The sequence below is a fragment of the Rhipicephalus microplus genome, chromosome 8 (genome assembly GCF_043290135.1).
Source record: "Rhipicephalus microplus isolate Deutch F79 chromosome 8, USDA_Rmic, whole genome shotgun sequence".
Lineage (NCBI taxonomy): Eukaryota > Metazoa > Arthropoda > Arachnida > Ixodida > Ixodidae > Rhipicephalus > Rhipicephalus microplus.
In genome coordinates, this window is record NC_134707.1 from 105,766,901 (window position 1) to 105,794,450 (window position 27,550).

At 45.0% G+C, this 27,550-nt stretch overlaps 1 protein-coding gene across 1 annotated transcript in view; it reads right to left on the reverse strand.

Annotated features, from left to right (window-relative positions):
* The window catches only part of LOC119163897 (putative cytochrome P450 49a1), a 60,897-nt gene that overhangs the window by 7,050 nt on the left and 26,297 nt on the right, over positions 1 to 27,550 (reverse strand). Inside the window, exons 5-7 of the mRNA XM_075872450.1 lie at positions 14,200 to 14,362; positions 8,999 to 9,168; positions 1,595 to 1,673 (exon numbers count right to left, since the gene is read on the reverse strand). Of these exons, the coding sequence (XP_075728565.1) occupies positions 1,595 to 1,673; positions 8,999 to 9,168; positions 14,200 to 14,362 (412 nt within the window). The remainder of the gene's footprint in view (positions 1 to 1,594; positions 1,674 to 8,998; positions 9,169 to 14,199; positions 14,363 to 27,550) is intronic.

Below are 27,550 nucleotides of genomic sequence, written 5' to 3' on the forward strand. Positions count from 1 at the left end.
GAAAGAAGGGAATGAAGAAAAGCATAGTATATAAAGATTAAGAAATAAATAGAGCAAGACAAAGGAGAGAATAAAACTAGACTTCAAAGAAAGACAGAAAGAACATAGAAACAGGAGGTAAGCGAGAAATAGAGGAATAGTGATACAAAGAAAGGAAAGAAAAATTGAAGGAGAATAAAAAAAGGCAGAGAGAAAAAATAGAAAAAGCAGACAAAAATGACTAAGAAAACAAAGCATAGGGAAAAGGAGAAAATCGAGAAACAAAGAGAGAGTGAAAGAGTAACAAAAAATTACAATATTTTCCCCTAAAGGGAAGCATGTGTAGATGTGAAGCAGCTGGTGCTAACGCTTACACTGCCGATGACATTGACGCCGGCTCCCATCGTGGTGTCGCGGAGGTGCGAGACCTAGGGTGGCCTGAAGTACGAAGTGACAGGCCGGTTTTTTCTACTGAAACATGCCAATTGCTGCTAATGGGCAATGATGGACAAAAGACTCCGATTGCACAGAAGCCCCATCGCTGCCCGCTTTTAGTTAACGCGCTCGCGCTGAATTTTGAATGCTTGACAATGCAAAGGAGGAACCTCCTACCGGCACTACCTTGGAGTTCAAGATTAAGTGCCTATAAATATGGGATGGCCCGTGAAAGGCTTGGCAGCGTGAGTGGGCATTTTGTTTTCCTTCAATCAGGAAACTGACTCCCTGACGCTGCCTGCGTCGGCGTTGCGATGCGAAAGAGAGAAGAAGCTTAGGAGAGGACAAAGAGGAATAAAAAACGCGCATGCGCAGTGGGGGTGCGAACACTGTCGGGAAGAGTGCTTAGAGGAGAGAAACAGAGGCGAGGGCATGTTAGCAGGCGCTTCCTGCTTCGACACTGCGAGGCGAGAGAGGGAAACCTTAGAATAGGAGAGAAGGGGAGCGGACGCGCATGTGCAGCAAGGGCGGTCACGCCGCAGACGGTATTGAGCTTGATCTTAAGATGATTCGCATCTAAAATGGCCGCCCAAACCCACATTTCCTTCTTACTTGAGTCTGACACTGACACTCTCTTGGTGATTGACTAAAAATTCTGGACGTTCCCACCACGTCTTGCAAAGCTTGGCGCAACCAAGATGGTAGATTCTCAACCTAAACCTAGTTGCGACATATTTAAACCAAGCAAGAATCATTTACTCCCAGCAGCAACAAGCATTACCATGAAAACCTAAGGACTGACCAGCCTCGATATCAAGATGTTTGTGGGGATAGTGCAAACTTCGCTATTTATTTTTTGTTGTTTCACCGAAATTGACTAAGGGCGAACACATATTATAGATGGCGCCTCCAGTCTCCTGCTAATGAAATCTTCTTTTATAGAAAGTAAATGAAGTCGCAAATTTTTGTGCCTGACCAGAATTGTTACTGAAAATAACCGGGACTTATTCCTAGTCAGAAAAAAATATACGCCATAAAAGAGTGACGAGCAAAATAAAATTGAGGACTGCAGAATTTGTATTGTCACGCTTTCTTTCTTTGCGCCTGGACCATGTTCGTGTAAAAAATTAACCTCTACTGTGACAAATGCACTATTTGCCGTGCCGTTATTTATACTTACATTAGCGGGTATGAGGTAACCTGACATTACGACATCATGGTTGATTTTCCTGTTCACTCCTGGTACGATGGGGTGAAACCTAAAAACAAAACAAAACGCAAAAGTGATTTGCATAATACTCAATAATAAAAAAAAGTGTCCGTTCAGTTTCACAAAAAAATATTCTAAGTTAGGTGGCCTAAACATGGTGTATTTTGAAGTTAAACTGTTTGCTATACAACTTGTTGTGGCTGTTAGGAAGATATACTCATAACTTTGATGAAGGTTGCGAAAGTGTAAGCGAGCGTACCAATCGGTGTACATAATGGTCAACATGCAGAACTTGCCGCAACCTTAGGAGTTAGGATTTACCAGGAACGCCACCTCAGCCGATTTATATGCATTCATATGAAACGCTGTGGCAGATCTCATCGACGACGTAACAAATAATTATCGCCTACATGGTACCATATATATAGCCCACTCGCCTTACCGGTACCATATAGGGTACCATATAGGGTACCTAGTATATATAGCCGACTCCCCTTACGTCGTGGAGCTACTCAATTTCACTAAATACTATGCCTCCAGTTACATATCGTACGTTTCTTACCCCATATTTTCGCCATCTAATACACCCTGCGATATATATCTTGCCTTCATTCGTTTTCTGCTAACAAAGGAATGAGAGAGTGAGTCAAACAAGCTTATTTTTTATCCGGCGTAAAGGGGGAAGAGAGAGGAAAATTAAAGGAAGACTCTAGCATGCTTGGACGTCCCGGAGCAGCATCGTGCTCGCATGAAGCCACTGGCTAATCAAACAAAGGGCTAATCTAGATCGTATAATGTAGACCACTACCCACCTCTCTACACATTAAAAGTAAAAATAGTGGGAGTCTGCTATGTGCAGCTCGGTGCCAGAGGTCCAGGGCCAGATGCTGAATTGGACCAAGAGGGTAGCGAAGACCTACGTTTGGTAGGCTCCTCTGCTGGTTCCACCACCCCACCTTTCCCTCCTAAAATAAATGAAGTTTTACCCTTCTCCTCCTTATCTATCAACGATCGTCTCTAGTTGTTCTTTGAGGTGATTTCTTTGCGTATAGTAACTATTCACTTGAACGGTAAGTTCGCCAATGAGTGTCATTACTTCCCTCACACTTGATAGACGAAGAAAGTTCCTCTGTCGGTATTGGCCGTAAACGGACCACTATGTCGTTGTTACATAGTATACTTAGTACTGCCACGGCCGTGGTAATGCGCAGACTATCGAGAGTCTCCAACGTGCGACGATTTCATGGAAAGTTATGCCTGCAAACTCTGCGATGATCGACGCTTGTTCGGTTGTAATGTGCGTTGATTGAGATGAATCGTTCAATTTTTCAGCTTCCACTCTATATTTCTGCAGTATTTTCTCTTTTCGTGAGTGCGTGTGATGTGGCAAGTGTGAAGCCCGGTAGGAAGGAGAAGAAGCTGAACCTTGCCGAGAGTTCGGAGAGAGGCTCGTTGAGGTGCGGAGCGTCTTACGCTAGTTCCTATGTGGAGGGGGCATGAAAGCAACGACGCCTCACCAAAGAAGAGAAGAGGGCATGTCATGGAGAGCAGCCACATTTGCGATGATGCTCGCTTTCCAGCGCAGCCACCCTTGTAATACGCTCTTGGGTGAGCGATCGAGTGGAAGGTGCCATGGTTGCACCAAGATGCTACCATAGAATTACAGCGTGGTCGCTACAGCTCATTGGTCATCGTACGAAACCACCAAATCTTAATGGGAAGAACAAAAAATGCTAAGTGTGTACTGCCAAGACTTAAGGGGGAAATGTAATGCCTCACGAATGACGCTACAGCCATCGCTATGGTACAATAAAGTCCTGTAACTACCACAGAGCTAACGTAGAGCCCCAATTACAGGATAGAAATGAACTAACAACAAAAAGAAACCTAGAAAAGGCAAGGATTGCAAAACAGAGAAATGCCTTAGCCTGGTGAAATGGCACATAAACTTCCCTATTTCAACAAGAGAGAGAAACGAGAAAAATAGGAAGGCAGGAAGGTTAACCAGATGCTAGTATCCGGTATGCTACCCTACACTGGGGTTAGGGAATAGGGGATTGAAAGAGAAAGGGAGAGTTAAAAATAAATAAGAGAAAAACACCGAAACACAAGCACACACAAAATCAGTCCACTCAGAGGCGTTCCGACAGGCCAGTAGTTCGCAAGAAGCCCAGTATCGCTTGCACCGCTTTCTTCTGTGACGATGAGTCATGACAATGGCGCAGTATACTTTCTTCTGACAGCGGCTGGTCATCTAACCTGTTTAGTATATTATAAAGCTGTTGTCTTTCCAGGTTGTATTTCGGGCAGTCACAAAGGATATGCCGAATGGTTTCTTCATTTCCGCAGTGTGCACAGTCGGCGGTGTCAGCCATACCTATGCGGAACGCGTACGCACGGGTAAACGCGACTTCCAACCATAGTCTGCACAGAGCAGTAGCGTCACCTCGTCGAATTTTCGTTGGAAGCTGTATGCTTAACGTTAGATCAAGGGATTGTAATCTTGCATGTGTAAAGAGAGGCTCATTCCAAAAAGCCAAGGAGCGTTGGCGAGCGAGCATGCGGAGCCTCCTAGCAGCATCCATCCTTGAGAGAGGTATTGACTGGTTGTTGTCTTCTGTATGGACTGAACGGGCAGCTTGATCAGCTCGTTCGTTACCGATAATGCCACAGTGGCTTGGCAACCACTGAAATATAACGTGGTGCCCTTTTTCTGTTATATGGTGTAGCATTTCTGCTGTTTCGAATACCAACTGCTCGTGTGGACCATGGCGTAGATTTGACAGAAGTGACTGCAGTGCCGCCTAGCGGTCGCAGAAAATCGTCCACCATTGCGTGCTTTGGTCGTTAATGAAACGCAGCGCAGCACGAAGCGCTGCAAGCTCTGCTGCCGTTGTTGTGGTTGTATGAGCTATCCTGAATTTGATGGTTGTGGCGTGCGTTGGAATAACGACCGCCGCAGTTGAGCTGTTTGGCAGAACGGAGCCATCGGTGTAGACGTGGGTGCAGTCTTGGTACTTCTCGTACAGCAGAAGTAAGGCGAGCTGCTTGAGGGCTGGTACTGAGAACCTCGTTTCTTCTAGTTGCCTGGTATTGTCAGCTTGATGACTGGCTGTTTGAGGCAACAGGGAGGAACTGAAGGTCTCGCCGCGGGCGTAAAACCAGTTGGTAGAGAGTCACCATGTGCAGTTATTGTTCGACAAAAGGAAGTATGAGGTCTATCCGCTTTTAGAGAGGCTAGGTGGTGATGGGGAGTCCGGCCCACATGCCTTATGTGTGTCCTCAAAGCGTCAATTTCAATATGGGTCTGCACGAGGTGGTCTTTGGCTATAGCTATAGTCGCCATTGTTGAGGCACCCTGAGGCAGACCTAGACATATTCGAAGCGCCTGTGCCTGAACGCGTTGTATCATGCGTCGATTTGTTTTGCTGGCGTTTGATAATGCAGGCAGACTGTATCGTAAAAAGCTGAAGAAAAGCACCCTGTACAGTCGTAACATAGCATTAGGCTGCATTACCCAAGTCTTTCCAGCAAGACACTTGAAAAGATGGCATATGCCTGTCAATCGCTTTTTCAAATACAACACATGAGGGCTCCATGATATGTCTCTGTCGACTATTACACCCAGAAATTTGTGAGATCGACGATATGGTATATTTTGACTGTTAATTGACACTCTGTAATTCGACATGAGTTTGCGCGCAAATGCCAGAAGAGCGAACTTTCCGGAGGAAATTTTCAGGCCTCGATTGCGTAGATACAAAGCAGTTGCAGTAGCAGCTCTCTGTAATCTCGCTCGTAACTGCAGGCGAGTTACCGCAGATGTCCAGATGCAGATGTCATCAGCGTATGTTGATAGATAAATATTGTTTGGTAAGTGTGTATGGAGAGCGATTAGTGTTATTTTGAATAGCACGGGGCTCTGTACACCACCCTGAGGGACGCCGCGACAACTGAAATGTGCAGATGTGTTTCCGGTCTCTGTACTCACAAAATAGGATCGCATTTGGAGATAACTGCGTATCCTACTTAAACATTCGTCCACCCACTCCAATCTCGTCTAGTGCGGTAAGGACGGCTTCATGTGTAACGTTATCATAGGCTCCTTTGACGTCAAGGAACAGAGAGGCGCAAAGACGCTTATGGCCTTTCTCGTGTTCAACGTACGTGATTAGGTCGATGACGCTATCGATCCATGATCGACCACGCCGAAAGCCAGCCATGGCATTTGGGTAGATCTCATGATACTCCAAGTGCCACTCGAGTCGGCCGAGAATCATTCTCTCCATCACTTTACCCACGCAACTTGCCAGTGCGATCGGGCGATAGGAGGAGAGTTCCAATGGTGATTTGCCAGGTTTTAGCAGTGGTACTAGACGACTAGTTTTCCAACTTAAGGGGAAAGTGCCCTCTAGCCAACAATCATTAAATAGCTGAAGTAGAGCTATTCTCGCGCGCTCACCCAGATGACACAGGGCTCCGTAGATTCCTTCAGGTCCTGGTGCGGAGGTACGTTTGCATGAAGCGAGTGCTGCCTTGAGTTCCTGAATGGTGAACGGGAAGTCCATACAGAAATCACGTGGTGGCGGACAACTGCTCGAAAGTGGTGAGCTGCTAAGTGCTGTAGTTTGCCCTGATATTCCGGCACAGAAATCTTTAGCAAGGTCCACATCTGGTCGATTTTGGTGAAGGGCTAAGGCCTTGAATGGTGACTTCTGAATGGGGGATGACCGCAAACTTCTAACCGTCCTCCATATCTGCGATAAAGGTTTACGAGGGTCGAGTGACTCGCAGAAAGTAATCCAGCGTTGTAATTCTAGCTTGTCCAACCGACGTTTGATCTCCTTCTGCATACGTCTACCAGTCCGTAAATCTTCTATGTCCTTCGTGCGCCGGTATACCTTCTTTCAGCTTATCGTCGGAAGGCTCGAAGCCGCTCCAGCTTAATGTCGATGTCCATGATTCTTACAGGGCATAGGATCGTACACACAGTCTCGTTTACAGGCTCACACAGGCTCTTGATGGCCTCTTGTAAATCGGATATGTGTTCTTGGCATTGGTCTTCCGTAAGAGACTGAAATTTTTTCCAGTCTACTCTTTTAACCATGTCGCGCACTTTAGGAGGCGACAATCCTCTGATCTTGACGTATGTTGGAATGTGATCACTCCCATGCGTTTCTATATGCGTGAACCATTCAGTGTGTTTATGCGTGAACCATTCAGTGTGTTTCACTAGGCTTCGCGAAACAAAAGCCAAGTCGAGACAGCTACTGTATGTAGAGCCACGTAAAAATGTAGGACTGTCATCGTTCGGTAACAAAAGTTTTTTGTCGGAGGCAAAAGACTCAAAGTTTCTGTCCTTCATGTTGGTATTCTGACTTCCCCATAATGTATGGTGAGCGTTAAAATCCCCAATGATAACACACGGGTCAGGAGTAAACGCTATGATGTCTCTCTTTTTTTTATCGAAACGGCTTGATAGTTATAGGTATGCGCCAACCACAGTGATGTTGAGCCTCCTCTTTTTCACTCTTAAGCATACGTATTGGTTTACGTCATGAGGTGGTACAGGTTGAAGGATGTAAGTGAGGTCTCGGCAAATGTACACCAAAACCTTGCTGCCTTCAGTAACAGTAGACGACATAAAAAAGGTTCGAATCCCGAGAGTTGTATTTCACTCGATAATTTCGGCTCACAGATGACAATTACGGGAAACATCTTGACGTACACAAATCCATGAAAGTCACCAATGCGCGATCTCAGTCCCCTGGCATTCCACTGCAGTATTTCTGCTTTACGAACCTCATCCCTGAAAGACAATGGTGGGTTAGCCATGGTCTACTCTAGGGCTGCTCGCACTGGACTGAGCGCGTCCAGTACTTGAAGGGCACCTTTGGCTGACGGTGTATTCATGTCGCTTAGCAACACGCGAATGGTGTCCACTAATGATCTTAGCATCACCATGACGCGATGATCTGGCTTCTCGGCCATTGCAGCATCTTGTGCTTGTTCTTGAGGCGGCTTTTGTTGAGGCTCAACAGGTCGTGTAGGCGGCTTCTGTTTAGGCTGAACAGATCTTCTAGACTGAAGGGGTGGCCATTTCTTTGGAGAGAAAGATCTCCCAGCATCTTCTCTTTCAGCGCAGAGGTTTGCCGTGCTAGGAGCCGCACCTGTCGATTTCACTTGAGTTTCTGACTTTCTCGTCAGATATCGCACTGTTCTTTGTGAGGACCTTCAACGATGCCAGCGCCTTCGCCTTGCTTCTTGCGCAGCTTCTCTGTGAGTCGAGTTGTCTCGCACCATTTGCATCAGAATATAAATCTCTTTCTTAATCTGAGGACAGTCCTTGGAGGAAGCACTGTGAACTCCTTGGCAGTTGGGGCATTTCAACGTAGTTGCATTACAGTCGTCGTCTGAGTGGTGTTCAGCGCATCGAGGGGCACACTGTGGAATTTCTGCAAACGCTCTTCACATGGCCAATCTTCTGGCACTTAAAACACTGCATAGGCTTCGGAATAAATGGGCGAACCTGATGACGGAAATGGCCAACTTTCACGTGAGAGGAAAGACAGTCACCCTTGAATGTTATTCGCACACAACGAGAGTTGCCTAGGTCACCAGCATGCACAATGACGTTGTTTTCACTCACTGGTTTTATCAGTACAGGAAAATCTTCAGTGGCGATTTCAGTGTCTATGTCATAGATAACTCCTGTTACGGTGTCACCATTCGCTGGTATGATGGATCGGACTTTGATATTTCTCAGCTCCGACACATGCTGTAGCGTGTTCAGTGCACTCGTGTTCCTCACGTCGATTGCCAAAATATTCTTCCTCGTGTTTACCTTGATGTCCTTAATCTCGTTAGGCACAATGTTTTCAAGATACAAGGACAGTGCTTGCCTGTTGAGGATGCGTATATTGGCAGTAGTAGTCTGCGGCACAAACAGAATGGAGTGAGGCCATCGCTGAGGCGCTGTCCTCACAGTGGCTGTACTTGATGCCGATGATGTGTTCATGATTCTTCGTTTGGCCATGCAGTAGAGCACAGGTTCGAAGCCGTCTTCCGAGGACTCGTAGTCTGATGCAGAGTACAGCTCGGTGTCCTCGCTCTCACTAGATGCATTGCCACGCTTTCTTGAAGCAATGCCCATGGATGAATTGGTACTGGGCGGGATCTCCCGGGATTGTACATCCATCACCGCGGTGTAGGGGGCTGGAGACTGCGCTGTTGCGCTGTGGAACGCAGAAAATACAGCACAGATAACAAGATGTGTTCCACAAGAGAATCACTTCGTCTTCCTTCACAATGCTTTCCTATTTCAACAACGTCAATAGAGTGGTGCCGGCTTAGCTTGCCTAAGTTCACACCCACCTCATTGCTTCTTTGATGCAGGCTCTGACGTAATGTAGTTGATCATGAATATGTGCGGGGAACGTCCCAGGGCAGTCCTTTGTGGCAGCGAGAACTTCTTGCCGTGCTTTCTCTTGGGCTTCTAGGTTCATTGCTAATCGATATAAAGTGTAGGTGGCCGCACCAGACGTCTGCAATCAAGAATATAGAAAATAAGCTACTGTTAACCGTATTCAACAGAACTTACTTAGGTAATTACTCATTGGCGCCAAACGTCCCACCCATTTCGACGAGTATCTCAAATGTTTTAGACAAAAATCTTGCTAGTTTACTGCATTGAGAACAGTAAACTGCTAGAATATTTGGAACAGAAAAAGAAGTCTTTGGTTACGTGGGTTCCTTATTACCTTCCCGAAATGTCATCTGTGTGCTGTTCGTGAGAAAAGAACTATTTCAACAGTACCATTTTTTATTTGCATAGCAAATTTGGTTTACATGTTAAGTAAAGGTGTTTTGTAAGGTTTTTGCGGCTGAGTGATACTTATGCAGTTGTTTCGCCACATGCACCTTGATGAATTTAGACAAAATGTTTTATTTTATCAGTTTTTCTATTTTATTACTGCACTTTGGATGCATATTTTAGAAATGAATGCTTATTTGAAGATAAGGCATATATTGCTAAAATATTTTAGACCTGTCAAGGTTCTAAACTTTAGAAGATAAATTTCATAAATTTTACAAAAACACCATATTTGTTCTTAGTGAGACGCAATTCGCACGATATGTTGGTCCAGTTCGAAGGTAGCTTTACACCAAACACGGAAATAAATGAACAGTTGTTTTTACGTGGCTTGTTTTTTCATTACAGTTTTTGTTTTGGGAAATTAAATAATTTTTAAGTTTCTTATTTCCTATTTTCTATTTTTTGAAGTTTCCTATATTCAACGCGGTAGCTAGTATATGAACAAATGGTAAGATAACCGAAAATGTAAAGCTTCGAAAATTGTTTTCTTCTTCACTCCTCGGCCTGCCAACCATTTCGTTTTCATACAAGAACAACATAGGCAAGTGTTGCTTTTTCTGTATATCAGTGGTTATCAGTAATGAATTTTTCATGGACTTCTTGTATATCAAAAGAAGTGATGGGGGATGTATGTAAAAGAAAAAAAGAGGGGTTTTTACAAACACAAGATGCAGCGTGAGATCCGTGCCTTTTGTTCATTCATGGCAAGAAATGGTGACACAAAAGATTCTCGTGAATTCTATCTCAACAGCTAGTCAATAAGGTGTTTTGTCTAGCTACATTCAACCTGTTTCTAGCTACGTTTGCGTTTCATATATGCTAGCATAAATAAAGCATACCCTCGTGCATATGTCATAGACAACCGACAAGAATTCAACAACCATTTCATAAAGTTTGACGTTCTGTCAGCTCTGCCACAATGCATAAACGTAATGCTACGAAGCTTACCGAGAAATTCAAAAGGGCCATTGTTACGGGACAGCGAACATAGTGAATCAAAAAAATGTTGCGGAACTAAGTGAATCCAGTTTTGAGAACAGCTGCTGAAAATCGGTCTATGTGATACAACACGCTATATTGACGTTTACGTGCGTTTTGTGCAAAAGTTCATACTATGGTAGCAGGTTTGTCCGATTCATTGCATATTTAGGTTTGTGAGCAGCGCTCGGTCGAGCATTGTTCAATTTTTGTCTCAGTTTCATGTAGAAGGTTGTGTGAAATACAGCTTTTATAATAGTAGTCATTTTTATTTCAACACAAGGTTGCAAATATCATGTTGTCATGCACACCTTCTATTGCTTTTTCTGTGTAACCACTTCCTGGCAGAAGCTACACCCTTTTGTCTCTCTGCCTTCAAGATTATTTCATAGTCTCTTTGGATAAGCACAGAGCACAACGGGAACAGTGGTGTTTCTTTAACAAATCTGGCTACTAATGATAACGGTGGAATCTACGATGTCACGAGTGTGAAAATGCAAGGTGCTTTACTGCTGATCCGATCGTTCAACAACTGACAAATGCCTGCGGCGATATCTTTACACATTAAGAAGCCCCTAAACCACCCATCCGTCAAAACTTTGTTGTAATATTGAGTTGTGCACGAGCGGGCGCGTAGCCGTGGGACTGTTTTGAAACGGTGCCGTACTGGCGTCATTACACGCGTTTAATGATCCAAACCTGGAGCTGGCTCGTTTAGCGCTTTGGTTCTCTACCATTGGTTCTTCGGCTCATTTCTCCCAAAATTTGCTTTCCATCCTCGTCGAGTGTTCCCGATCTCGCACGCAATCTCTCTTAACATACCGTCATCTCTGACTGGCCCTTTGAAACAGCGTGTACTGACGGCAGCCGCGACTCTGTCAACTCTGTGCTTCTTGGTTAACTACTGTAGTTGCAACACCAACCCGAGCTTTGGCGGATCGTGCCGGTACGGACACCCTGTTGTGCGCTTGCCTTTGAACGGTCGCCCATATATGGCGACACGCCGTGCAGGAGCACATCCGCTCTATGTGAGGGGTACCCTCGCCACATTCCCCAGATCACGGCCGACGATGCGGCTTGGTAAGTGGGGTGATTTTTGCCCTCTCGTTGCTACTCCCGCCTATGCAGGCGTACGTAAAGGGGTAATAGGGCAGCCCCATTGTAGCCACCCAAAAGGAGAGATGGAGTGCTAAGTCAGCCCTAAACATTGATTTCATGGGGAGGAGAGGCTGCGATGAATCCCCCTCATCCCGAAGGGTAAACCTGCTCACCCTTATGCGTACACCATGCTAAGATCATCATCAGTGCAAGTGAACGTGCCGATTGGCTAACGTGCACACGCAGGCAACACGACGAAGGGCAGCAACAAGTGTGGGCAGCTACTTGCAGACTGACCGTAAGTCGCAAGTCAATGTTGAACCAAAACGCAGCTTCACTTGCTGGCAGCATCACAAATTTTACACGCTTACGTCACGAACTTCACTGGGGAGGCTGGAAGGGCCCGGACAAGAGAAGTGATTATTTCTGAGAATTTGTGGCGCGTTCGCGACTTGTAGCACTGCCGTGTGTGACATCGTCGATCGCAAAGGCATTTTTAACAAGATGCGCGTGTTTATCAAAATGCCTGAAAAGATATCGCAGGTGGTTTGGGGTCTTTTCATGGCCATGATTTTCTGGGCACATGTTTGCACAAATGAAAAAATTCATTTTTACCAGCTGTAATTTCTTAGGTCGCCGTAACAACCGAAGATCAGGACATGCAACTCATGTACCTCATGATATACACGCCACGCTCCCATTGCAATGACGCCTGATTCTGTAGGTTGACATACATCAAATTTGGTATTGCAAGACGAGACTGTATGACGAATATAAATGACAAGTGGCAATATAATAATCATGACTTGTCTCGTGTGACATGACTTGCACGCCACACTCATGGCACAGTTGCGGCTGTTTTTCTCGCTTGATATGCACAAAATTTGATACTTCGTGATGAGACTGTGTGAGGAAAATAGGCGTCTCTCATAATCATATGGTGGTTTTGGGACGTTAAACCCCACATATCAATGTGTGAGGAAAATAAATTAAAATTGGTGATATGAAAAAAATGACGCGTCTTGTGCAACACGAGTTGCATCTCAGGCTCATTATATGCTCCCGACGAGTTCGCTAGCTTGACATGCACTAACTTACGCATTCACTGATGCGTCTGTACGACAGACATAAATGGCAGATCTTATAATAACATAATGAAATCGGTGTCATGCACATGATATACATGCCACGCTTATGGTGTCCTCACGACCGTTTCGCTAGCTTTATATACACCAAATTAGGTATTCAATGGCGTTACTGTATGCAGACCATCAATGAAAAAAAGTCATATCAAAATTATAGCAAGGCGAAAATTTATGCCACGCTCATGGCACGCTCGTGGCCATTTCGCTAGCCTTTATACAAAATGTTCAGCGCTGCATGATGTTACTTATGATGAACACAAATTACAAATGGTGATGTAATATGATGACACCTAAGGTACAGCCTGACTGCCTTGCTATGCTCATGATACACTTGCGTTCAGTTCACTTGCTTCAAGTACACCAAAACTCGCACTGCGTGACGCGACTTTATGACGAACATAACTGACAAGCGTTAACGAAAAATCATGGCATGCATGTCATGCACAACGTGATTTGCCTGTTATAATTATGGTGTGCTCACGGCTGTTTCGCTAGCTTTATATATATCAATTGAGACTAGTATTGCGTCACGTGACTGACCGGACATCGGTCAGTCACGTGACGTACAACCGCAAACGTAATTGAGAGGTGTTAACATGTGAATCTCGACGTGTATATTTTGTATAGCATGACTTGCTCCCTGCTGGATCCTTCGAATTTTATCAATTCCCACAGTGCCTTGATCTTTTTTTTATTCCGAAGATGTGTTTTGCAAAAGGCCGCAAGTCACGTCCGTGACCTGCATTGGAAACTGCTGATATTCATTAATCCTGACGAACGCCTCTCTTATTTCAATGCTGGTGCAAAGGCACATCTCTCCACGGAAGCTGTTGCTCCGCCCTAATTCAGCGAGTGGTCGTGATGCGGCGCTATATGAGGGATTGCGCTGTTCACGTCGCACGTGCGTCCGAGCGCTTTTCTCCGACAATGCGATAGACGTGTTTCCCACACCAATGTCATATGCCTGTCAGATTCGCTCCTTCATGCTGCTTCTTTCTGGCTCGAGAAAATGCCGCCGCCGCGTCACAAAGCAGCGCATGCAGAAGCATTGCAGTGAGGCTTCCTCATTGGTTGGCCGCATACCGCCACCGACAGTCACACGCTATCTCAAAGCATCATATATTTCGCAGAGCTAGTGTGACTGCCAATATTTTGAACACGAGAAATGCAAGACGCCGCCCCATGGATCTGTACACAAGTGAACAAAAAATTGAAAAGGGAGCTGAACAGCTGGAATCGGAGGCATCTGGCTGGCATTCGTAAAATAGAGCAGGTGTTGTCCTGAGTAAGTGTCTTATGAAACTCTTTCTTGAAGGAAACGTTGTAGTTGTAAAATACTCACTTAATAGCTTTTGCGAGAACACGCATTATTTAATGATTGCATGAGCTCATTCATGACGTAAAAGAAGCGTTTACAAAAATGAATATTTCATAACTAGACGAAAGAAGAAAAATAACTACCAATAAAAATGACTCACAGTATCCGTTCCGCCGACAACAAAATCGTGAAGGAAAGTGAACATTTCCTTGAAGTCCATTTTCTGCTGATTGTAGAGGTGCCGGAGGATTGTGCAGTTCTGGCTGCTTTCGCACTTTGATTCGTCCTCTTCTGCTGCCTCCTTCATCATGTGAAACATGCGCCTACAAATGAGAATAGTCTGTCAAGGAGTCATGAAACTATCGTGTTTTTCAAATATTTTCTTTTCACATAGTGTGAACAAAGGTAAAATTATTGGAAGTATCGAATAATTTTTACACCTAGTGCTAAATCTTGAGAAAATAGTTCAATACAGTAGAAGTTTACCTTGATTTTTTTAAAGCACTGATAAAAAGTGAAACCTTCACCTCAAGCACGAAGCAATGAATACGACAGGAAAGTGTAAGAGAAAGAAGGAATATAGAAAACGTAAGGAGGCTATCTAGACTACGTCCAGCTTGCTAACCTGTGCATCTTGTGACCACCGCGCATCTGGGCACAGTAAAAGCTGGAAGAGCAGCCTTTCGGAGCTTTTTTTTTAGGTCTTTTGGGCAGCTGCTACAAGAACACTTGCAAGTTACGCACTGCGCCGTTATTCATAATAATTTTCGTGCCGTATAGAGACATTCACTAGGCCATCTTTCGTCATTTTATGGAAAAGCATGGTAAGCGCTACACACCAGTAATCTAGTGCGCTTTTTTATGCTGCGACTGACGATGATGAAGATTTATGCCTGAAGCTTTTATGATGGGTTGGAGCATTAAACAACCTGCTCGTTACACAATTCTCATTGTGTGACGCCTGGATGGTCTTTGCTGTTCCAAAACGCTTTGTTTCTCAAATAACGTATTTCTTTCCCGACCTCAAGCGTGCCGATGGCCAGATTACAATGGCGTTTGAAGCGCCGGCATTTTTTCAGTGATGGAATACTGGAACGCCACATAAGGAACCCGGGTTCAAATCCCGTTGTGTCTCTGGTGTTTTAGTTAAACGTTTTTTTTTATTTTAGTCAAAGCGATTACGAATGCAAACCGTGATGGCCAACTACGGCACACGCGACCCTTGTTGTGATATAAAACAGCGTTCGCTGTTATAAAGGGAGTAGTAGGATAGAGAGAGAGAAGGCTTAGCAATACACACAGAGTGAGGTTTCACAGGTGGTTTTTCAGGCCGAAATTTCCGGATCCCTCCACTACGGCGTCTCTCATAATGATATGGTGGTTTTGGGACGTTAAACTCCAGTTATCAATCAGTCAAACCAGGCGGTTTCTCAATGTTGCCTTAAACTGGGTGGATGTGCTGTGAAGCCAGACTCTCAGTGTCTTTAATTCAGTAAAGGGCCGATCATCAAGTTTCCACTAGAGGTGAAGTATGCGATCCTGTTCAAATTGCGAACAGTGGCACAAAATATTATCAATAATATCTACACAGTTGCAGTTATCTCACACGAATCAATTGGCGATACGATTGCCTAATGAATTTGTAAGTGCCACACCACCCTCAGCCGACACATTACCGTACCGTCTCATCGAGAAATCTTTGATGGCAGTTGTAGCTAGAGTAACCATTTCAAGTATTGTGGGAAACCCGGTGGAGCGCCTGCATTCTACATACCTTAGTCTTGAGTAGACGCTGAAACAACGTGTCTGAGTATCGCAAGAAGTAAAGATGTTACTATAGGTTAGCTGATTCCTTCCTTCCTTCAGGATAAGGCATACGGTAACTCAAAGAAAACGCTGGCGTAAGCAAACGAGGCCGCTTAAGCGTATCGATCTCCAATTGTGGTGCCTGTGGTTTCAAGGCACGCTGTGCGGTGAGAACACATGTCAAAGGTGAACCGCATGTGTTGATCTCCTCTGAATATACAGGACGAGCGACTACAGGCAGCCATGCCCGGCTAATCACAAGACTTCTTTTCTGCAGATGCTCTGCAGTCTTTCTTTGGAATCTTTCCAGTAAAGAACAACTCCGGCTTGTTTCGTACGTCTCAGAGCCGCGTTCTTCGGGCCCCGCTCCCGAGCTTTCACGCGCACGTAGAATACAGGACACGTAGCACCATATGATCAACCAGAACTTGGCGCTCATCATAACAGTGACAGAAAAATGTGCCTACTGAAGTGACCATATAGCCGCTATCCCCCAAAAATGATTATAGGTATACAAGCTTCTTCCTTCACCACGCTATTATAACAGCAACCTTGATGCATTGACCAGAACCCTTGTGGTACCACTGCGCGAGGAGCTGGGGTACCAGACTTTACCATGTTCTGTTTCTTATTTTCAATAGTTTGCTATTACAGTGTGGCAGATTTTTGTTTCCTGAGTATTGATTTTTTGAAATTGTGTACTATTACTCGCTTCAAAACGCTCGATAGTACATGCGCTGTCGATACATCCTTAATGAACAGCACGAAAAAAGTTGACAAACGAAGTAAAAGCAAGAACACGCAATGAGCGGTGTCTGTGAATTCAAGCATTTAATAAGGCGAAAGGCTCATATTATTCATCAAATGAACAAATTGACCGTCGGCGGCTTCAACATGAGCGATGCCGAAACCATGAAGTGATAATGTCAAGGTTTCACGTCATCAGGACATCACAGATAATTAGAATCTGTGACGTCAACACTTGATCTCGCCTGCCTGAAATCTAAAAGAAGCGATAGGCAACACCAAGTATTCGCTCACTGCATGCGCGCACTGTTCGTGCTGAAACATTTGTGTGAACCAGTATTTTCACTAATAGAACCACCATTTTAAAGACGATAGTTTTACTGGGATACTTCAAACAGGTAAGTTGATTGGATAAAATGGGTATAAATAAAAGAATTTAAGGTGTGTACAGCTGTCCAAAAAGTGTAACAAATGGCTTGAAGGAGGTGTACAAACAAAAATTATTAGGCCCGACGTAACTTACAGCACTGTGATACTATCACAGATCACTAAAGAAAACAAAGAGAAAAGGCACCACAAAAAGTTCCTATTCGATCAGGATCACATATCGTTTGTGTAGAAAAGTAACACTTTCCTACACTTAGAAAAAGTGTACAACAATTGTAGTACTTTGTATGCTACTATGGGAGAGCAGCAAGTCGTCCCAGTTACGCGAGCATTCCGAATAATCAGGTTATAAAAACGTTCTTAACAATTTTGTGTACTTTGTTCTCTACAACAGGAGAGTAGAAAGCCGTCCCAGTCATTACAAAGCATGTGCAACAGTATTGCTTTGTCTGTCTTTTCTCGGGTTCGTGTGTTGAACGATTCATTTAACCCCTTGCTGAAAGCCCACCCATTTGGATTTGGTGGTTGCGTTTATACATAAAAGTTATCAATCAAAAAGCAAATATTACGCATACCTGAGACACGACATTGCTCCGTAAGTGTTACGAAGTGTATTTTTTTATTAAATGTGAATCATTTTTTCGCGTACTGCAAGCACGTTTGGCCTCTATCTGCGTATCTATCCAACTATCTATCTAGCCACTTGCCCGACCACGGTGGTCTAATGGCTAAGGTACTTGGCTGCTGACCTGCACGTAGCGGGATTGAATCCTGGCTGCAGCGGCTGCATTTCCGATGGAGGTGGAAATGTTGTAGGCCTGTGTTTTTATATTTAGGTGCAATTTAAAGAACCCCAAGTGGTCGAAATTTTCGGAGCCCTCTACTACGGCGTCTCCCATAATCATATGGTGGTTTTGGCACAATAAACCCCACACAGTGATTGATCAATTGATCGATTGATCTATCAAGCCGCTTACGTCTGGGTGCTCCTGTGATCACCCTCTTAATGTGGCATCAACCAAAATTAGTATGGTAGGGTAAGAGGGTTTTGCGGATATTACGAGCTGGTCAAGACACGAATAAGACAATTCTGTCGCATACGTCGTCAAACACTTGCCACCAGACAGTGGCACATACCCACGGGCGGGCATACCCGCGTACCCACTTGTATTCGGGTATGGACCACAGGTGATTGACACTTGGTATCTATCGAGGAACGACAAAAAAACATGCATGGGTAGCGAGCCTCAAGAAAAACCTGACATCGGCAGCATTGACTCCACGAACGCAAAGAATAAATGTCAGGGTACTAGCAGAAATCAAACCAAAGCATTTTGCATGGCATTCAAGCAATCTACCACAGAGAAATGCCACGTCGATTCCCAAGGTACGTAGGTTCTGCAAAAACATTTTTAGAAAATGCATAAATACGTAACTAGAAATAACACAGTTTTTATACGCTTCGCTGACAAGGTGGCGCTATTACCCAAAAGGCGAGTGCTTCCTATGCTTCGCTGAAAAATGCCGGGGCTTCAACTAAAACGAAGCGGTGCGACTGACGATCACTCTGGCTGCGTTCTAAAAAAAGTTTAATTCCTCGCATTACTATCAGTTGGTGCCATATCTCACGAAGCACCTCCAGATAGAATTGTCTTTCTCCGTACTTTGCAGCGAGGCACGAAGAAACGCGGCCATATTTTGTGAGTAATCGTGTTCGCACGACGCTATGCTCATTTGTTTAATTATTACATGACTGTTCAAGGCAATATTGCCACGTGCGCTTGTTTTTAGCATTTTCATGCAACCAGCCAGTCACACATCTAACCACGGCCTCGCGCTGTGGTTGCTTGCGTGACGTAACTCTACGTTCCCAAATACTCCAGTCTTCCGCTCAGCTGTACGCGCGAAATGCCAACACTATGGAGTTTATTTTGCATCTGACGCAAGCGCCAATGAAAACTTTGGAAGGTTAAATAAAGCATCTATGAAAAAAAACGCATTTCACCGACAAGCACATTGTTTGACGACCGTCAGCTGTGTGCGCCGTTATAATTACACTTCGAGTGCCATTCTGCTTCTTAGTACAAGATTAACCAATGCGGTGCTCGACTGCAGACCCGAAGGTCACAGGATCGAATCCTAGCTGCAGCGGCTGCAGTTTAGATGGCCGCGAAATCGCTCGAGGCCCATGCAATTAGGCTAAACTGCACGTTGAAAAACCCGAGCTGGTCGAAATGTCTGGACCCTTCCATCACGGCGTCCCTTTTAACGATATCGTAGTTTTGGGACAACAAATCTCAAAAAATTATTGTAGGAACTTCTATCAATGAGGAGTTCAGTATTTACAGGCTACGATGACTTTTTTTTCGTGATCACAACACCGGGACACCATATAACAAACTATAAATGATGCAGATTCTCATATTTATTGCATTAATGTATATTTACACAAAGGTAACGCAATTATTATAACAGAAGATGCAACTGAATCGGTGACCATAAAGCGTAAAGTATACTTAAAAAGCGAGCTGTAGGGGGTGCTGGTGTTATGCAAAAGATAATACAAAAGCAACATATTAAACAAAGGTGTAACAGAACCCGAGAACTGAGAAATACCCATTACCGCAAACAAATGTGCAAAACATGTAAAACAGAAAGCCAAAATTGAAGAACTGTTATACGACAAACAAATGCGGAGAAATATTATGAGGAAGAGCTTCATTCGAGACGAGCTCGAGCTGGCACACACTGGTGATGGTATCTAAAGGTGAGGGAATTATAAAAATGATAATGACACGTCCAATTGATAAAGACGAGTGAGTAACTGCGCTGACACTAATTTCACGTGACGCTGGAAGCAGCCTCATGGCCACGTGAGAGAAAATAATAAAAATTGCGCCGGGTCACTTCAGTCGAGAAATGTACACAGATTCTGTCTTGCGGCAACGGCGGTCGGAGGGAGCCTTAAATAGATAGATACAGTGAGTAACGGAGGGTGTTTGTTCAATGACCACAAAATATCCTACAGAACGACTTAGGAACTTTTCACATAAGCCGGGCACAAGCAGAGGAGTCCAGATAAGAACTTCGTCTTCTGGAGTAAAGGTGACAGCACGGTGAGTTGAATCGTAGCGAAACTTTCGAGCTTCCTGGGCGATGCCGCTGTTCATTCGGGCCAGATGACAGCAGTGTTCGAGGCGACACAAAAATAGTGCGGATAAAAGGCCTGCTGAGATAACAGGAGCCGAAAGAAAGGAGACGTCCAGAGTTACACTAGGAGAGCGGCCATCTACCAGAAAATAGAGAGAAAAGCCAGTGGTCCGTTGCGTAGCCGTATTGTGGGAGAACGTTACGAATGGCAGTGTCCCAGTTTGTGTGGTCAGCGTTTACGAGCATGGCAATCATGCCCGAGAGGGTACGATGAAAGTGTTCTGTCAAGCCATTTGTTTGTGGATGATAAGTAAAAGTTCTCTTGTTGAGGGTGTTGGTTGCGTGTAAAAACTCAGCAACAACGTAACAAAGAAAGACCTTGCCGCAGTCGCTGAGCAGAACACGTTGAGCTCCATGACGTAAAAATATGTTACGCAGATAAAAAATGGCCACTTCAGTGGCTGTACCAGCATGCAGCGAGGCTGTTTTCGCGTAGCGAATGAGGTGGTCCACAGCCGTCACATTCCAACGATTTTTGTTGTAGGTCACCGGAAGGCGGCCGTACAAGTCAATGCCGACAAATTTGAATGGCAAAGCAGGACATGGAGCCGGTTGCAGAAAGCCAGAAGGAGCAGTAGTGGGTCGTTTCTGCCGTTGACATAAGGCACACGAAGAAACATATTCGGCAAAGGTGGATGAGAGGTAGGCCATGTGAACCAACTGCGTATTTTGTCGTACGTTTTGTGATAGCCGAGATGCCCAGCAGCAGGATCATCGTGGAAAGTCTCAAGAACCTGACGTTGTAGACAGCGCGGTATAACGGGGACTCATTTGTTTCCTTTGACGTGGTAAATATAGCAATGTAAAGCACCATCGTGAAGTTTCAATTGATTAAGTTGTCGACGAAGTCGGGCGTTCGGAGCAGCGGATGCGCCTGCTAAGCATGCTATTATGGAGTGGCAGTAAGGGTCAACGCGTTGATGCGACACTAGGGTAGATGGGTGACCAAAACTTAGCCAACTGAGACCCGCAATGGGTAATGCGGTGGTGGAAATTGGTGACGGTGGGCTATTCCGGTTGGGTAGAGCGCAGCGAATGAGAACATCAGCATCTTCGTGCTGTTTACGAGACTTGTAGACGACATCGAAATTGTGCTCCTGTAAACGAAACACCCAGCGACCAAGGCGACCCGATAAGTTCTTACGGACGAAAGCGAGTACAATGCATTGTGGTCGGTGACGCCTGTGAAGTGGCGGCCATGGAGGTATGGGCACAATTTTTGTACCGCCCATACAACAGCGAGGCACTCTTGTTCGGTTATTGTGTAATTTTTCTCGGCAACAGTCAAAGCACGACTGACATAAGTGATGACACGTTCGCGTGCGGTGTTCTCACGCTGCAGTAAAATGACACCGAGACCATGACCACTGGCGTCAGTGTGAAGAATGGTGGGTGTGCCTGTATCAAAATGACAGGGTACCAAGTCGGATGTCAGGGCTTACTTCAACGCCAGGAAAGCATTTTCACAGTCTTCGGACCAGACGAATGCCGTGTTACTTGCGAGCAGTTGATGAAGTGGAGATGCAAGCTTCGCGAAGTCGCGTACAAAGCGCCGAAAGTAGGATTCCAAGCCGAGAAAACTGCGCAGGTCTTTTTGATTTAACGAACAGGAAAAACTGTAGGATGACGGCAAGCTTTTCAGGATCCGGTGGAATATCGTCTGTGCTGACTAAGTGTTCTATAGAACCTTAGTCGTCCTGCTTGCGAAGTTGAACTTTTTTTCGTATTCAGCTCTAAATAAGCTTTTGCAAGGCGACCTAAGACTTCTTCCAGACGTTGCAGATGTTGCGAAAAGGTAGACGAAAAGACTATGATGTCGATGTAGCATAAGCAGGTTTTTTACTTCAGGCCACGCAGTACGCTATCGATCATCTATGTATTCGAAGGTAGCGGGTGCGTTACAAGGTCCGAAAGGCATTACGTTAAATCCATGCAGCCCATCTGGGGTAGAAAAATCGGTCTTCTCTTTGTCAGATTCAGACACTGGTATTTGCCAGTAGCCCGGTCACAGGTGAAGGCTGGAAAAGTACTCTGCGCCATGCAACGTATCTAGTGCGTCATCGATTCGTGGGAGAGGGTAAACATCTTTGCGGGTTATTTGGTCAGTTCCCGGTAATCACCGCAAAAACGTTCTTTTCCGCCTTTTTTTTGCACTAAAACAACAGGCGAAAACCATGGACTCAAGGAAGGACGTATGATATTCCGTCGAAGCATGTATGAGATGTTTTCCTCGATTATCTTGCTTTCTGCAAGAGACACGCGGTATGGGCGCCGGTGAATAATTCGGGAGCCGTCAGTCTGAATTCGGTGAGTCGCGGAAGTTGTCATACCTCGGACAGCAGAATAAACGTCGAAAAAAGAAAGATGTCAGTTCAATAAGTTCAGCAATTCTTCACTCTGTGCTGTTGTAAGACGAGGCCTTATTGTCACCGATAAAAAAAGTGGGAGAGTTGAGTGGTGGCGACCTTGGCTTTGGTACGCCTTCTAGACTCGGAATGGCAATTATTTCAACGAAATGCGGGTCAATAGCGCAAGCAGGTGTTGATCCACAGGGCAACAATCTTGGTTCACTGGTCTGATTTAACGCAGCAATGAAAGCAGACCCTTCAGAAAAACGGACAAGATCTGGAGTAATCAGAATGCCCCGATTTACCATGTGGCCGTACTGTAGTAGAACCACGTCGCCATCCACCATGTTGATGCAATTAACGCTGATTACTTCTTCTCAGGATGGCCAAAGAACATAATCTGAAGTGGTGACAAGGCGAATGCGCTCTTCGTGTTCCGATACAGAAGAGTCGGTGGCATTGAGATGGATGAGGCGCCAAGGACAAGAGATAGAAGTGCATACAGACGACAGAAATCTCACACCAATATAAGTTCATGGGTGCACTCACGGAAAACTGCAATGGCAATATGATTACAAATACCATTTATAAAAACACGATATGTACACTAGGCGACTGGGCAAGTAATGGCGTTCGTCGCAGCACGGAAATACGGGCCCTAGTAAGGTGTGTTCACTTTGCGAAGACAGGAGCTAAGGTCAGACCGAATACTCGAAATAGCAGAGCTAGTATTCACTAGAAATTCAACGCGTATACTTTCTGCACACACTATTAACAAGTTCGATGGTCAGTCTGGAGAAATGGCTGGCTGTCCAGTGAATGCAGTTTCTCCTCCCAAAAGTGCACTGAGTTTTCCGAGTGGGCATTCAGAACATTGGAGGTGGGTCACAGAGGCGACACGGAACGGCAATTTGGAGATGGTGAGTGGCGGCAAGACTTACGGGAGTTCACAGGCATACCCATACTGTGGAAAGGAGAGGGCAAACGCTGAAAAGAAGACCGGTAAGGCATGCGCTGCTAGTTCATGAGTAGACTGAAGCGTCCGCGTTCCTCTGGAGTGTAGCCACGTTGCCCGTCCTAATGGCGCCTTCGGCAAAAGCGAGATATGTGACCCTTGTAGCCGCAAAAATAAAAGATCGGGAGAGGAGGACACGGAAAGGTGTAATACGGCTGTGAACGCATCGGTGGTGACACTGACGCCACAGGTACATGGTGACCTGGAGTATACCACTGGGATAGTGGTGTGTGCTGAGAGCGTCACAACTTCGGCGTACGTTGGTACATGACGACGTCTTGATTCGGCGGAACAAGGTGAATGTGACCCAGATGCCTTGCCTAATGATTTCCCGCAAGTTGGTTGGAGCTGAGGCTAAAGTATATGGTGGAGAGCAGGAAGAGCAGCGTCCATGAAGCTCCTCGTGAACGATGTTGCAGACCAGGGCACAGATGTCGAGGGCCGCAGGAAGACGAATGTCCGAGGCATCATAGCAGACATGAAGAGCCTGAAGTTCGTCTAGTGTCTGACAAATGGTGATGACATCTTGAGTCGTGGTAGGACGCTAGGGTGCTGATCGCGGTGGTATTCATGCCTTTGATAATATGGCGTATTTGCAGCATAGATGAGTTTACACGCTTGCACAAGGCAAGAACATCCTCAATGTAAGAGGTGACTGACTCACCCGCAAGTTGAATGCGTTCAGCAAGCTTTTTCGTTGCTGCCTCAGCGCGAACACTGCAGGGAAACCAAAAATCTGACGAAGCTGCCGTAAGAACGTGCCCCGGTGGGGAAGATCTTGGAGGTAGTTTATAAACCAGGTTTCGGCAACATCAGTCAGGTAGAAAGAAACCGTACGCAAGTTGTACAGAGTATCTCACCTTTTTAACTCGCTGACGAGGTCGTAGGTGTGTATCCATCCTTCAACGCCATCTCCTTTGAGAGCAGAGAACGCTGGCGGATCACGCTGGTGGCTGTGGATGGCCGGAGTCGACAGCGGAGGCTGCACTGGGCCGGCGGTGTTGGATAAGCCAGGATTGTCTTGCACTGCCATGTCAGGTGGTAGGAGACGACGACCCGAGCGTAGCTCCAGAGATAACGTGTGGTAGGATTTGGGGATCAAGAAGCACCGTTCACCACTTATGAGGAAGAGCTTTATTCGAGGTGAGCTCGAGCTGGCCCACTCTGATTATGTTATCTACAGATGAGGAATATATACAAGTGATGATGACACATCCAATTGTTGAAGAAGAGTCAGTGACTGCGCTCACAATATATATATAACAGCGCTATTGGCACGATTTCATGTGATATTGTCATTATTCAAATTTTAGGGCATAAATACTTTTTTAACATGAAGTATTTTATGCTAAGGTACACCACTGCAGCGATGATATATTTGCGTCATGGATAAGACGTTGTAAATTGTATACTAACAGTCTGCAAAGGAAAAAAAATTACCACGTGTCTGCATGCTACCCTGCAAAGTACATCGAAACACGATAGTCTTCTGTCTGATAAGAGAGAATAATACGTTTCTTTGAGGTTTTACGGGAGTAGATTGGCGGGTGCTGCATGGGATGTGCGCCATGTACCACGAATGTGAAGAAACGAAAGCATTTTAGAATAGAAACCTATTTGTTGGTTCCAGCACTACGTCAAATAAGGAAAGCGTAGGAAACACCCCCTTTTTCGTTCATGGCGTCGCATTGTCATCGCAGCGTAATCAACACTGCCGTCTTTAAAACAATGTATCAGTGAATTTTCTAAATGAACACACTACCTAATTCCTAGTATTGATGTTGCACCTCAAATATGTGTAATATTTTTTTTATTGACAGTGTTCAGAAGTATGAACGCAGGCTAATGACGTTCAGTCCGTACCTTTGTCGCTTCATCCCCCTATACGATGACCTCAACATACTTCCCCTTAACAAATTATTTACTTTAAAATTGGCAGTCATCATGTTTCGCCTTATTCATCACGATGTGCGCATAGAGAGTTTCTCACCTGAATTTTCGACTAATAATAATAGAACTCGTTTCCCTGTGCGTGAGAATTTTCATTTACCTAAAGCTCGCACAAACTATAGGAAAACGACTGCTAAATTCGCTGGTGTGTCCGCGTGGAACACAATTCCTTTTTAAATTAAGCAATCTTTCACAAGTTCATTTTACCGACGAACCAAAATACATTTAATCACTGAAATAAGTAGAACATGTTAGACATCGGTGCAATTAGGAAATTGGAATTGTTGCAATTTTCACTTTCTTCTTGTTTTGCACTGCTTTGATGAATTGTTCAATATATGTGTAATTACAATGTCCCTACTCCAATAGTGTAATTGGAGATGTACACCACCTCTAAAGAAAACGTAGTTTATGTATGGTTTAGTTCTGCTCTTCTAATTATTGTAAATTGTTGTTTATCTTCGTGTTTTCGAAAATTGAGTAAAGTGTTTTCGTTCATTTTGTTCACGCTACACATTGTATTTAGAACTTTGTCACAACGCCAATTGTCTGCTGCATATTGTGCATCATCTTATTCTCAATGTGTTAGGAGGTCCCCCCGACAGTTTTTACTCTGGGACCTCCTCATGTATTCCGCTTATCTGTTCATTTATATGTATGCTTACCCTTCAATAAACTTCAACTTCAACTTCAGTTACCAGATCAGCATGGCTGGGCTTTGAGCATAGGCTTAACGTTTGCTGGGTGACTAAATCGTTAGACAGACACCCACAGCTGGACAGACAGAGGGACAGACAAAATTTTTTGTTGTTGTTGAAGTATCGCGAAAACGACTATCGTCTTCAAAACTGAGAAGGGAAAGTTCTGCCGCAGGGCGTCCAACCAGAAACCCCTCGATCCACTGCGCACAGTGTTAACCACTAGGCCCCGAAACCGACGTTATCAGAAATACTGACGGCAAGCTATTTACGTATTTCATACGTCGTTTGGTGGCCCTCAGAGCTCGGAAACTTGAACGCGTTTGCGCCATCAGTAGGGAGATGGCACGAAAGGCTTGCGTTGGTAGCGTTGGGTGCGCTGTCGTCGCCTCTTGTGTTTCCATGAGCGCCGCCTCCACTGAGCATGGTCTCTTCAGCGCACGCGCTTATCGGACTCGTAGTTCGGCAGAGCACGATGGTCGCTTCGCTCCCTGCCGTGGCCGGGTTTATGAAAAGAGCATGCTGGTTACACACGAAGAAGTAAGAAATGTGACAGTTTGCGCTTGTCCTGTGTGTATTTGTGGGTTCGTTTCGTGCGTCTTCCTGTTTAACAGCGCGCTTTAAGTGTCGAGCTTTGACAGTTACTTGTCCCGCTCGTCCTGTGTCTGCTCATTTTGTGAATACTTTCTGCTTGGGGTACGCGCCATCGGTTACGAGGTGCTTGCAGTTTTTCACGTGACTTTACAATTTGTAGCTGTGACATCTACTTCTTCGCCCTTGTGGCAAAACGATGCACAATAAACATTGAACTACCTCAGTGAAAACACGATCCACTTTCGTGTCATCTGATTGCTAGAAAGATAGATCAGCCACGTTTTTTTAAGATTGCCCAAGAATTTTCCCTCATGTCCGACTGATGCGAGATATCTGGCACATCATTTCACAAACAAATCACTCTTGGAAGTGCCAATATGTTAGAACCGCCAGTTTCAACGTTCATGCAGGATAAGCTAATGTTCTCATGCTGTTGGGGTGAAGTTCGAGGAGCAAGGTCAAGATGAACTAATGCGAATCTTATTTTTGTCAATGAATATATGGAAATGTTCTGAAGGGAAATGTGATGACGAGTTTTCATAGACTTAAGTGCAAGGGTGTGTATAATTTGTGGTATGCTAGATAGGTAGCTGTAATTACGCGTAATGAATTGACTTGCTCTCTTGAAATAAACCTTTTTTATGAAGAGGAAGATTTCCTCCTTTCTGGGCTGTTGCACGAGAGTACAAAAGCTCACGTCACAGCATCGGCAGTGCATTTTTCGTGGAGATCAAGTGCACTAGCAACAGCCAGAGA